General features: G+C 42.0%; 1 protein-coding gene across 1 annotated transcript in view; it reads right to left on the bottom strand.

Annotated features, from left to right (window-relative positions):
• Positions 1-1,220: 1,220 nt before the first annotated feature.
• The window catches only part of LOC107732925 (forkhead box protein O6-like), a 35,198-nt gene continuing 23,632 nt past the window's right edge, over positions 1,221-12,786 (bottom strand). The window contains exon 2 of the mRNA XM_016544365.1: positions 1,221-6,016. Within this exon, the coding sequence (XP_016399851.1) occupies positions 4,319-6,016 (1,698 nt within the window). The 3' untranslated portion in view covers positions 1,221-4,318. The remainder of the gene's footprint in view (positions 6,017-12,786) is intronic.

Genomic DNA, 12,786 nt, shown 5'->3' with positions numbered 1-12,786 from the left:
TAGCGCATACACATTCTGTTCCAAAACCTATAGTGAACTTCCTACATCATAAATGTGCTTCCAATATGACGGCTGTCCAGAAAGGTAGGCAGCATAATCATGACACTTAATTCTAATGCAGCATTGCATCCTAGAATGAATTACAAAATTTTGTGATGGCAGAGTTGTGAACAATGTGAATTCTAAATAAATGTAGATTTTATTCAGTGCTGAAAAGTATACGTGTACATAAAAATGTATTCTTCTCCAAAATATTTGTGTTTTATATATTTTTATGTGAAGTATAGAATAGTAGTGTTAGCTTAGCAACATGCTATTGTCAAACTACTGAAGTCAACTGAAATGAGATTTGTGTGAGGAGTTGCTGACTATGTAAAGCATTTCAATCAGTCATGTCACCTTAGAAGGCAGCTGCCTAGGCAGTAAACAGATCTTGGAATGCTGATTCTCAATATGAACTGCATTTCCTGTTGTTACCATATGAAATTCCCATGACACACATGGAAACACACATAATGAGTATTATTCTCATTGACCTCTGTGGTATCCCAAAGGAAACATTTATTGCTCAGGGGTCATGCTTTCATAGTTCAGGAGACTTAATTGAATTCTCATTTATGGTTTAATATTTAGTTTGTCTCAGATGATTCTCCTGTAATTCTCTGAAATTTTTTTCTACTAAATGTACTCTCACTGTAAACAAATTGGCTAGATATTGTAATATTTAGTCAAAATGTGAACATTTGCTTCCCCTCTGGAATGACGTTCCTTCTCTGATGTCAGTTTTACAGCTTGGCCAGAATATCCTTAAAGGGATAGTTCACCCAAAAATTAAAATTTGATGTTTATCTGCTTACCCCCAGGGCATCCAAGATGTAGGTGAATTTGTTTCTTCAGTAGAACACAAACGAAGATTTTTAAGTCAAACCGTTGCAGTCTGTCAGTCTTATAATGCAAGTGGATGGGAATCATGGCTTTGAGAGTCAAAAAACAAAACCAAATTAAACCCTGCGGCTCGTGGCAAAACATTGATGTGTAAAGACACGAAACGATTGGTCTGTGCAAGAAACTAAATGCAAAGAATCATGTATGATTCTTTACACACATTGGCAGAAAAAAGACTTTAACATTTTTCAAGTTCTCTTTTGTTTTATTTTACAGGCCACAAGATGAGCAGATACATCATTTAAAAAAAGAAATAAAACTGATATTTGCTTGTCAAAAAATATTATACAATTTTCTCAATACAGATTTTTGTACAGCATGTGACAGAAATGAACTGTAATAGAATCATGATCTTGTAATATAGATGAATGGGATACACAAGCTCCAAACTGTCATCCACAAGCCCATCTTTATACCCAATAAATATAAACTGTTTATATTATATTATTGATAGCCAGGCATAGTAAATACCAGGGCACAATTTCAATTCATGTTCATATCATTTCAGGTACGTCACTGTGCTACACACACACACACACACACATACACGCTCACACACACATGAAGCTGAGCACTGAAGCAGGAGCAGGCCAGCAAAATCACAGTTGGATAAAAACAGATTCCTGGCCACCTCGAAAAGAACATAAAGACGGTAATGAAAGCGGATGAAGACATGGCTCATTGTCCTTGGCAGGATAGAGAGACAGTGAGAAAGAGGGATGGCTATCTGATTGGGCTGTGTGAGAAACACTGTAGAGAGCCACTTGAAATTTGGCCTGATTCAAACAGCTCTGCTGAGGGAAGCTACTCTGACAGACTCTCTCTCTCATGCACACAAACACACACACCATCTTTATCTGTGAGGGCTTTTTTTCTTTCAAGCAACCTAGTGCCGTCCTTTTCAACTCACTCTCTGTCAGCTTCCTTTATCTTTTTTAACTGCGCTCTCCATTTCTCTCTCCATTTACGTTTTTCCACATCAAAATTTAAGCAGAACAAAAAGCTGCATCCAAGTCATGTATCTGTGGACAGTTTTAGCCTCTGAGAAAGCACCTGGCAGCATATTTAATAATTAAAAAAAAAAAAACCTGGGGGGGATGTGGATGCACTTTATGGAACATCAATAATGGTAGACAAAAGCAAATAAAGATACAAAGAGTGGACAAAATAACCTGAAACACCAAACAGTATATAAATATCAAGGAAATGATAAGAGTTCCTTCACAACAAGTACTTGTTGCAATGCTAAAGGAACAGACCTATCCAATTCTTTAGTAATGAAGGGGGTGGAATCTTGTGGTCCAGAAATTTACATAAAAATTCAAAGATGTTCTGATTTGGTGATTGGCCATGGAAGGTGACTTTATCCTGGCAGCCATGAAATTACTCTTGAATTTGTTTAGTAGTGTGCATGGAGACATTATAATCCTCTTATTATGGAACATCACAAGTGAACAGTGCTTTTACCATCTGATGCTAGAAAATGCCTTCTGTAAAGACTTGGTCAGAGAAGTACTGATTCACATAGCCTTCAATTGTTGATGCTGTACTTCGTATGTTTTTGATTGTCAGTGAGCACTGACTTGCGACTTCTGTTTGTCTTTGCCAATGCATTTTTACTATGTTTGGCATATGCTATCATTCTCTTCAAACTCCTTTTCTATGTGGTGTTTCCATTGCTTTGTCCACCCCTATCTAGTGGCCATAATAGGATAAGACAACTGGGATCTACAATGTGTGCATAAATATGCCCCATATGTTTCCTCTAACCTCACCAAACCATGTCATAATTAGAGGAGTCTTTCTATTTGAATCCTTGGTGTTATATTACATTCAGAATGAGAAAATATACACTTGCACTTAATTACTTGAGTCTGGGAGATCACTGGATAAGGGCAACATGATAGGGGACGTCTGCAAAGAGAAGATAGCACTCATTTTTTGCTTGCTGACTGAATTAATCAGCATAAAGTTCACTAGTGTAGGACACAAAGGCTCTGGAAAATGGTGGAATTGCCATTCTGTAAATTTGTTGTGAACTCAAACCAGATTATGAGACACCTTCCCTTTTGCAACCTTGAGGTAGCACTACCATCAAATAGTTAGTCAGGTTAGTCAAGCTGTAATTCATTAAGGATACATTTCCCAATTCCAGCTCTGTATTACATTAACACACAGTTAATAAGGGTTGACAAAGCTTTAAATTTTATCAATCATCATTGATTACCTAGGGTAACACTGCATAGGCAGAAGGATGAAGAATGCTAATGTAGCCAGAATAAAGCCAGTGCATTGGTTGAAGACAGAGGAAGGCTGCCACAGAGTAGCTAGGCTGAGGTGAACCAGGAAAGAACCCTGCACAGGATGTGCTGTAGTGTTGGATCGTTCCTTATTTCATTACAGGGAAAGCTTTATAAATTCACAGAATTGAGAGGAAGGGGGCATAGTGATAATATTTGCATTTCTCCTTTTCCCCCTCTATCTCTCAATCTCTGCCCTCCCTACCTCCTTCTAATACCCCCCTCCCCCTGCCCCCCACTTACTGCAGAGTGACTTTAATCATCACTTTCGCCAAAACACATTAAGCCATTGTGTGTCCGGGGGAAAAACAGCCCTGCACACTCCAAGCATCACATTCTATTTTCAACGGTGATGCATAGCTGGTGCATTACTTTGGAGATTAAAAAGGATATGCTGAATATCAATAGAGTGTGTCTGATGGATGACTGTCCTGGCCCACAATAAAGGGACATCCAATAGACCTACTTGGGAGGAGGTGCACACATTTACCAAAGAAAAGCAGCTCCACACTCAAACACTCAGACACCCGCACACACTGACGAATACACAAATGACAGCACAGACACTCAGACAGCTATAGCAACTGCTCAATCCTGTACTCATGTTTAGTAAAACAACACCAACGCTTAATTATTTATTTACTTTTTTTGTTCAGGAAGGATAACAAAGTCATTTGCATACATTAAACCCAGGCCAGCAGACAATGTGATTCCTCCAGGTTGCGGGGTGGTCATTACAGCATCGGAATAGATGGCGATGTAAAGTGCTTCAGAGCTTTTGCCCAGAAAGACATGGAGGTGATGAATTGAGCACAAACTGAAGGACATGAACCACAGAAAGGACTGTTAGGCCGCTATGACATTATTCCACAGGAGGGAAAATGGAATAGAAGGGGTGAGGGGGGATTTTAAGGAAATGGGGCAAGGGATAACTCTGAGTCCAGAATATGACATCAGCAAAAGGGAATCTTGGTCAATTTGTTCAATTGAGTTCCCGACTTGACCTGCTGCCCTTAAGAAGGCTGTATGGTTGAACGTTTTGCCTAAATGTAGGTCCTCAATGCCCCCACAGTTCACCCAGGCACCCAACTCTGGCTGTTATGTGATTGCTGAGGCCCTGCAAAAACCCCCATTCCCATTCCCATTCCCAAACCTATTCCCATACCAACACCCTGTGATAGCGACCCATCAAAGTTTAAGTCCATTCCCTCTGTTGATTCCATGAAGTCGTTCAGGAGGATGGATTCCACGTCACAATCCAGACTGCTCTGTTGCACAGCCAGTTCCAGCTCAGACTGCAACCGGTTGTGAGGATCCTGGTGATGGTTAGCTTGGTGGTTGCCATGGTAATTAGAATTCTGTGATGTGTGGTGGTAATAACCCTGCCAGGGTTCTGTCATGCCCTGGTGGAGGTGGGAACCTGGGTAGGACTGATGGCGAGGGTGAGGGGCTGAAGCCAGGCGACAAGGGTCTTGGGGTACATCCAAGACACTGGCAGGGTTAGGAGGCAGGGCAGTAGAAGGAAGGTGAGCACGTGAGCCATAAAGGCTGGGTGATTTGTGGTTGTAGGGTTGCAACATGTCATTGTTACCCCTGGGAGAAAGGTCTGGTTGTCTGGAGTTGTTGTGTTGCAGGTGATTGTGCATGTGGTTGGGATTGGGACTAGCATTGAGTTTGTGGTCATGAGATTGAACATAGTCGTGGCCACGGTGGTGTTTGTGGTGATTGTATTCAAGACCTGGGTGATGCTTATTATGAGCTTGATTTGGATTGTGATGATGGCTTGGGTTTTGCTCGTGGGTTACTCCATGGCTGTTGTGAAGACTCTGACTGGAATTGCGATTGTGGCTATGCTCTGGGTTATGATTGTGATTCTGACTGTGATTGTGGCTCTGATTGTGGCCATGAGAGTGCACGGCACTGTTAGATTGTGACATAAGGGAATGGGACGCTGCTCCTTGCCCCACAACCATGTCCTTACCACAGAATTGTGGCCCTCCAGCAAGCAGACTTTCAAGGACATTGCTCTCTGAGTATGCCCTAAGAGCACTCTGGAAGCTGGTAGGCTTGTTTTCCTGAATCGTCTGCATAGGCGTATGATGCCTAAGCATGCCCATGGATGGTTGGCCATAGACCGTTCCACAGTAGGAGGTCTCTCCTTTGGGCCCAGGGCCATAGTGATATCCATTGCGCTTAAGTGGTAGAGGCTGAGAGTAGCCCTCTTCCAAGCTGATGGCTCCAGTTAGATCAGCTAGGTGCGGGAGCTCGACAGATGGACAGTGTCCCCCTGTTCCCAGGGCTGGAGATCTTGTGCTGGTGGGGCTAGGGTAGAGTCTTGGGGAGGCTGAGCAGGAAAGTCCTCCTTCCTCTGGTTCATCAGGTTCTGTCTCAGCCAGAATAGGAGACAAGCATCCACTTAACGTTGATGCAGAGGAGCTTATTCTGGAGTGGAGGTCTGTCCAGGCATCAAACTCTTCACCCCCAACTCCCATTACTCCCTTACCAGCTGGGCTTCCGTGTTCTGGCGATCCCTGTATTCCGGGTCCTCCAAGCTCTCGGCCCATTCCCACAGCTCCTGCTCTCTTCCGGCTGACTCGGCCTCGGCTCTTAAGGTATTTAGTGCCATTGTCCATGGATACAGCTCGTCTTCTGGGCCCTTTGCCCATCTTTCCGCCCTCTGGGTTAAGCATCCACCAGGAACTTTTTCCTGTTCCCTCATTTTGAACACGGATGAAGCGGGTATGTAGGGAGAGGTTGTGTCTGATGGAGTTCTGTGGAAAGGAGAAATAAGGGGAACAGGGAGAAATAAGATAGAGGCATTAGTGATTTTGAATTGAGGTTTATTAATATTGTGTGTCTTAATCTTATGTAGAAAATGAAGATATTTATACACCCTTTTTTTCAGGCCAAGGCCCCCTGTTAGATAAGAGAGACTGTGCAGGGACCCCTATTACATATTCTGTGTTCTGCGTTACATTAGGCCTGACCTATAATAATATACTTAAAGAACCATGTCAATATATTTTCATACTTTATTATGATAAATACATTACAGAGCCAAAATGATCATTAATGATGTACAGAATCATTAACACACTTTTTTTTTGTACAAATCAAACAGTAATTGATGGACACCCCCTGCTGAAGAACCCTGAACTGTGGTATTCAGTGTATATTATATTATTCAGGATTATTCTCAGACAATTTCAAGGTATAAACATTTTCCAAAAAGGGGTATTTAGAATTATTGTATATTAAGCAAGTGCCATGCAAATCAACAGATCTTCAAAATAAGACCATTCAAGGTTCTAATCTCACAAGAATTATGCAAGTTCCTATAAAAACTCAAAAGCAGTTCAGAGCACTGATTGCAGGAAGAGGTGAAACCCCTCTTGGCTGCTCAGGCAAATCAATACTGTAAGCAGACCAGCTCCTGCACGGCACACGCTTTCTCTGACTCACGCTGCAGCTAGCCTAGCCAAGTCCACACGCACATCAAACCGTAGTCAAGGTTACCCAAATGAATCACACGTGGCAATCTGATCACAGACGCCTCTATCGATTGCAGTCTTGAGGAAATATGAGGGAAAGCCAGAGAGTGAGACGAGAAAGCGAGAGTGAGGCGTGATTTTGGCAAACTAGCAAACCTGGAGGAGCACCAGACAAAGGAAACCAGAGAGAGATAGAGAGAGACAGAGTGAGAGAGAGGGAAAGGCTTCAGTGGTACAAATGCAGCAGAGAAATGCATTTCTTTCTTTGCTGTGCAACAACAATGGAGTTAAGAATGTTAATGATAGGGACAGTCTCGGATGTGAATCAGTCAATGCATTGTTCCAGCAGTGCAGTATAGCAACTATGACATGAAACACCTGTTCACATACAGTAGCTATGTGTATATTACTGCACAGAACTTACAGAGGCCCACTATCAATCTGAGTTATTTCACATTAGTAAGTCTTCTGGATTTAATAAATATGATTTTAATTAAATTAAATTATGTGACTTTATTTTTTTATTATAAAGGTTCAAGGCTGTACTATATAGTAAATAAAGTCACAGCAAAAGCTTTTTCAAACATTCCGTTGTGCATCTTGCCTAACAATGAACTTTATATTTCACACAATTGCAAGGTCTCCCATACCGAATAGCATATATATTTTTTTTCAGTGTAAAGATTGCACTCTCAATAGCATGTTTAAAGTATTTATCCAGTACCTCCACACATAAATAGCAGAAATAATTAAAATCAACAAGATATTTACTTATTTTATATATGAGTAAAATCTGTTGCAATCAGACATTTTTATTGATTAGATTCTACTGAGGTTGGAATGGACTCCTTTGAATAAAGCTGCTTTTTGATTAGCTGGAGAATGATATGCTAGGCTTACAAGACATCATAAGAAAGATAAATAAAATGAATGAGGCCAACTACTCTGAGACAGCACAGCACTGATACTCAGAACAGACTAGGACAGCATGTTCCTAACCATCCCTGAGAAAAAAAAGCAAAAGGGCCAAATCCCTCAATCTGCTTCTCCCTGTTGCATGCTCTTTTCACAGGAAGGTGGTGCTCACAGTATGGTCATGCCTAAAATTAATGGGGCATTTGACAAAATATTTATACTTGGTCCCCTCTCCCTCAGACGCAATGAATAGGCTATATCATAAAGGGCCCTCATTACAGGGCCCAGGACAATGCTCCTAGTTGTCCATTCTGGACGATGGGCATGGCACACAACATTCAGAGTCTCAACCGATCATCTTAACTGATCTCTATTTCCCTCTCTGTTTCTATTTATCCAGCAGGAAAATCATCAGTCCATCAAATTCTGAACATTACCAACAATCCATATTATGGATTGGCATGTGTACACAGCACCATTAATGTAGTGCAAGCTCCACTCCTTACAATAACACACCGTCTTTCAATCTCAAAGCTACATAGCCTCTTCACACCTTCCTTCACTCAGATTCCCTCATTCTCACACTCATTCATCTCTTTCCCTGTGTCCCGCATCTGTTTATCACTCTCTTTTCACTCGCTCTCCATCCCAGCACAAATCACACTACTAATTTCATTCACCTGCTCTGACTGAAGAAAAAATGCAAATAAGACAAAACAAATCTACTTCCTGTCCCTCAATCATCCACAATACAATTACGCTTCAAGTGCGTCTATCAGCCCATCTATACTCCATAATCCCCCGTCGCACCCCCTTACGGAAAGCAGCCTCTTGTTTTCCGTAGTGATTCTGAGAACCATTACCGCTCACATGAGTGGTCAGATATCAGTCACTGAAAAGAAACAATTACCTTGGCAAAATTTACACTACAGCTGGATATCAACTGTAAAGCAGGCTAATCTCGAAGAGCGTGCTGTTTCAGTGTCACCTCACACCTGAGGGGCTAATTCGTCCCCTAACACCGGTGGCAGATTTGCTGCATTTTGTTCCGTTCCCATTCAGAGTGGTGAGAAATTGGATAAGCAAGATGTATTTGCGTCCCCTCACCCCCCAGGAAGGGGTTTTATTCTCCTTCGGTTATTCTGCCAAATGACACGAGCCCCCGTGCTGGTGAAAGAGCCAGATGCTTCCTGGGCTGACTTAATCAAAGCAAAATTGAAGCACAGTGTCACGAGTGGGAACTGCGTACCGAAACGACCTGCGCGAGGTGATCTGAGCACGACGCCCTGACAGCTCAGGCAAGCGTGCTCTGTTGCAGGGGTAACCATGACTACTGTGGAAACAGGAAAAGAGGAGGTACGTGCGAGAAGCGGGGGGAAGAGAGAGGCAGATGCTGTTTGATGCTTTCATCTCTGACAGTCAGACGACTCGCCCAACTCGCAAGAGAGCTTCAATCATCAGCAGTCACACCGTCGCTTGATCTGTCTCAGAGGAACAATGATTAGCAAGTCAACTATAGGCTGCATGACTTCACAGTAGCTACCAGCACCCCACCACTCCACAGATCAGTTCTCCAAACTGCCGTCTACACATGAGCTTGTTGTAGAAAGCTTGCATTTTTAAAACATGACAACTCTCAGACTTGAAAGACCACAAGTCGTCGTTTAGTCGTTGATAACATTTGCTCTTTGCCCTTAGTGTCTCCATTAAGACGGGGGAAGAGGTAGAGCACTGGGTGTTTGATGAAAGCAGATTATTCATGAAGTCACAATTGCTGTGGTGGTGTGGCCTGTGGTGAGCGTTATAAATAGCAGGTCTGTGGTTCGGAATTTGACCCAGACACCTTCAAGCTCTTCTGCCTCTGAGTCATTCACTGGCCAGCCATGTAGCCGTCTGCTGATGACCTGCTTTGGCTCTCTCTGATACACCCAAACGCACTCTCTGCAACTACTCTGGTTACATCTGCAACTATTAACTGATACTCTCTTATCAAAGCTTACATAAAGTCCCAGTGTAATGCTGCAGTAATAATGACCTCTCTACGAAATATGAGGTATAACAGTATTAGCTGCTTAGTGTCTGCAGTTAGCCCATGCTGGTAGATGCTGCAGCTGCACAATTATTTGGTCAACATTATTAGTGAATTCTGACAAAGAAGATGTCAATTTTATAATAGTAGATGTTTCACCAGTAAATGATTTTTGTCGTCTGCAACGATGAGATGTAGAGTCATCAGACACATGGAATTGAGAAATTACAACTTCTTGATTTACAGTATGACAGTCATTTGCAATGACAGTAAAACTTGGATTCACTGCCAAACATAGTTGGCAATATAAAGTAAGCAACAGCATGTTGGCAATGCAACAAAGTGCAACGACTACCAATGAAGTGAAGCTTACTGCCACCTGATATAGCTGGATACTGCAGTTGAGTAACGTCTACTAGTGGCCAACAGTGACCTCAGTTAGCATTTTAATCATGAGCATTTTAAAACACCCTGCTAGTCAAACACACACATGAAGGCTGACCTTCCAAATAGAACAGTGTGCTCAGTGGAGAAAACATTTAAACACATACACACACTCGCTCTACATTCAAACACAACCTGATATACAGACACTTTCAAATATGCCCGGCAAACCAGAAAAATCTGGCAATCAGGTTTAATCCCACTCCAGCCTGCATAATCCAGAGAAATCTAGGGCTAATCCTGGTTAAATCTGGTGGCCTCTTAGCTGACTATAACCCCTGGAACACAACAAAGTAACAGGGATTGAAGGGATGTTGGCCATGCAGGAGGTGTGTAGAAGAAGAGTGATGACCGGCGTAAAATGAAAAATTAGGAGATTTCATTACATAACTAAATAGACTGCAGATTAGATTCAGGGTACTAATGCTTCCTTAAACAAGTGGCACATTCCACAGATAAACTTTGGTTCATTAATAACTACAAACCAACATTTGGCATCTTACTGTATAGGCTAAATTTGAACCTTGTTACTTGCAATGCTGTGGTCGTTCCGGCAGAAAATAATAAAACAACTGATAGAAATGTTTATACTTTCAAGTCTTATTTTGTACCCTATTTGTGGAAAGGAGCAACTAAATGACATTGTTCTCAATTTTACCATCTTTTGTAATTTATGCTAATATGTAGCTTGGTACATTTAGTCAAATTAAGGTTTATAACCAAGATCATTACCTATGTATTTGACCGCCTGGCGCCAATGGTCGCCTCCGCCCTCTTGTTTTCGTGTTAGGCACATCTGCCCACGACAAGTCATAAAAAGGCTGCTTTTACATGGAAAGTTCCGCCTTAACAATTGCCCTGACACACTAAAAACAAAATATCATACAGCGAGAAAGCAAGGCTTTCAACACTTACATTAACAGAGAGGTTTGTTAAAACCACTTTGTTTTAAAGTCAGGGAGAATCTGTGATTGAATCTGTGACCTGCTCCCTAGTCAGATAATCTTTTCCCTAAAGCACCTATTGATGAATACCCTAAATATGATCCATTCAAAGTGGATCCAGAAAGAAGCTTTAATCAAATGATGCTATGATACAGTGTTTCAGTCCACTATTCATTGATGTAGGCCTTGGATTAGAGCCCTTGGATCAACTTCACAATGGGCAATGAATGGGATTTGGAAGGATCGCGGCTCATTTTTCATGCAAGGTCACGTAAATCACTAAGTGCCTTAGATTTCATTCAGTTTCTGAGCAGCACAAAAGGCCATAGCTACGGTAGTGTCTGCATTTCAGTGGAAATAAAAGACGTTTAAGACGCTATCTAACACGAAGTTTGAGCGAACTATTCCGGGTAGCATTTGCCAAGCGATCTGTTTCTCATTTTAAAGAGCGTTCTAATTTACTGAGCAGACTCCTCCGAGTATTCAAGGCAGCGTTCTGTTTTACATTCTGCACAGTGTTCCATTCGACGTGGTCCGGAACGCACGGCTCGTGTGTTGGGGGATTGTTCTGTCGAGCATTCTTGCTCGCTCGCAGGACTGGAAAAGCTGTTTTCAGCCGCGTTCACCCATTATTTATTAATCCATTTCACACAGCCAGCAGTCATTATGCATGCTACTGTCAATGGGTATCTCTCTGCCTCGCATTTATTTGATAATAAGCACAAGTGGGGTAGGAGATAAAAGCGCTGACTGCGTTCATTGTGCGAGAGCGAGAGAGCGAGAGAGGACTCCTGCAGGCGAGGAGACTTAAAATGAGAGTTCTGTGTGGGAACAGGGCGCGTCTGCTAAGCCTGTCTGGAGGCAATCGATGGAAATTAGCCAACGCTAAAGATGCACTTCCTGTGAGTGATGTCACAGGCGGTGCTCGACTGTTTGGGGGAAAAGAAAGAACTCACAGGCGATTAAGGGGAACGGTGGAAAGCAGAGAGAGGTGTGGGCTATATGACGGATGGAGCAATATGAAATTATAGGATCGAACAATCCTGATAATGATGCTAACAGACGTTTGCTAACAACATTATTTCTGGTTAATACGGAATGTGTTTTATGTATTAATTTGTTAAAGGGGTCATATGACGTTGCTAAAAAGAACATTATGTTGTGTATTTGGTGTAATGCAATGTGTTTATGCGGTTTAAAGTTCAAAAAACACATTATTTTCCACATACTGTACATTATTGTTTTTCCTCTATGCCCCGCCTTTCTGAAACGCCTCGATTTTTACAAAGTTCATCGTTCTGAAAAGCGAGGTGTGCTGTGATTGGCTAGCTATTCAGTGCGTTGTGATTGGCTGAATACCTCAAGCGTGTGATGGAAATGTTACGCCCCTTAACATATTGTGATGCCCTGTCCCGGCGCGAAAAGACAAAAACAATAAAACCCATTACAAACGAGGCATTTGTTGCATCCAGTGGGGACATAATTACTGATTATAATGACTTATACTGTCTTTTTACGCGTTGCGTATCACACTGCGTAAACAAAAAACCATGTCTGGTGAAACGACAAACAACAAGCGCTACTCTACACTTCTCAAAACTCGCGTTTGAATCGTCAGTGGCAAATTCTTTAAATATAAAAAATGTACTTACAGTCTATGAGTCAGAAGCGCCAGACTGTCCTTGCAAAGTTGGAACTGCCCCACTTTATAGAAACAA

The sequence above is a fragment of the Sinocyclocheilus rhinocerous genome, unplaced genomic scaffold (genome assembly GCF_001515625.1).
Source record: "Sinocyclocheilus rhinocerous isolate Xijiao unplaced genomic scaffold, SAMN03320098_v1.1 scaffold1300, whole genome shotgun sequence".
Lineage (NCBI taxonomy): Eukaryota > Metazoa > Chordata > Actinopteri > Cypriniformes > Cyprinidae > Sinocyclocheilus > Sinocyclocheilus rhinocerous.
This window is presented reverse-complemented; position numbering and strand designations above follow the sequence as displayed.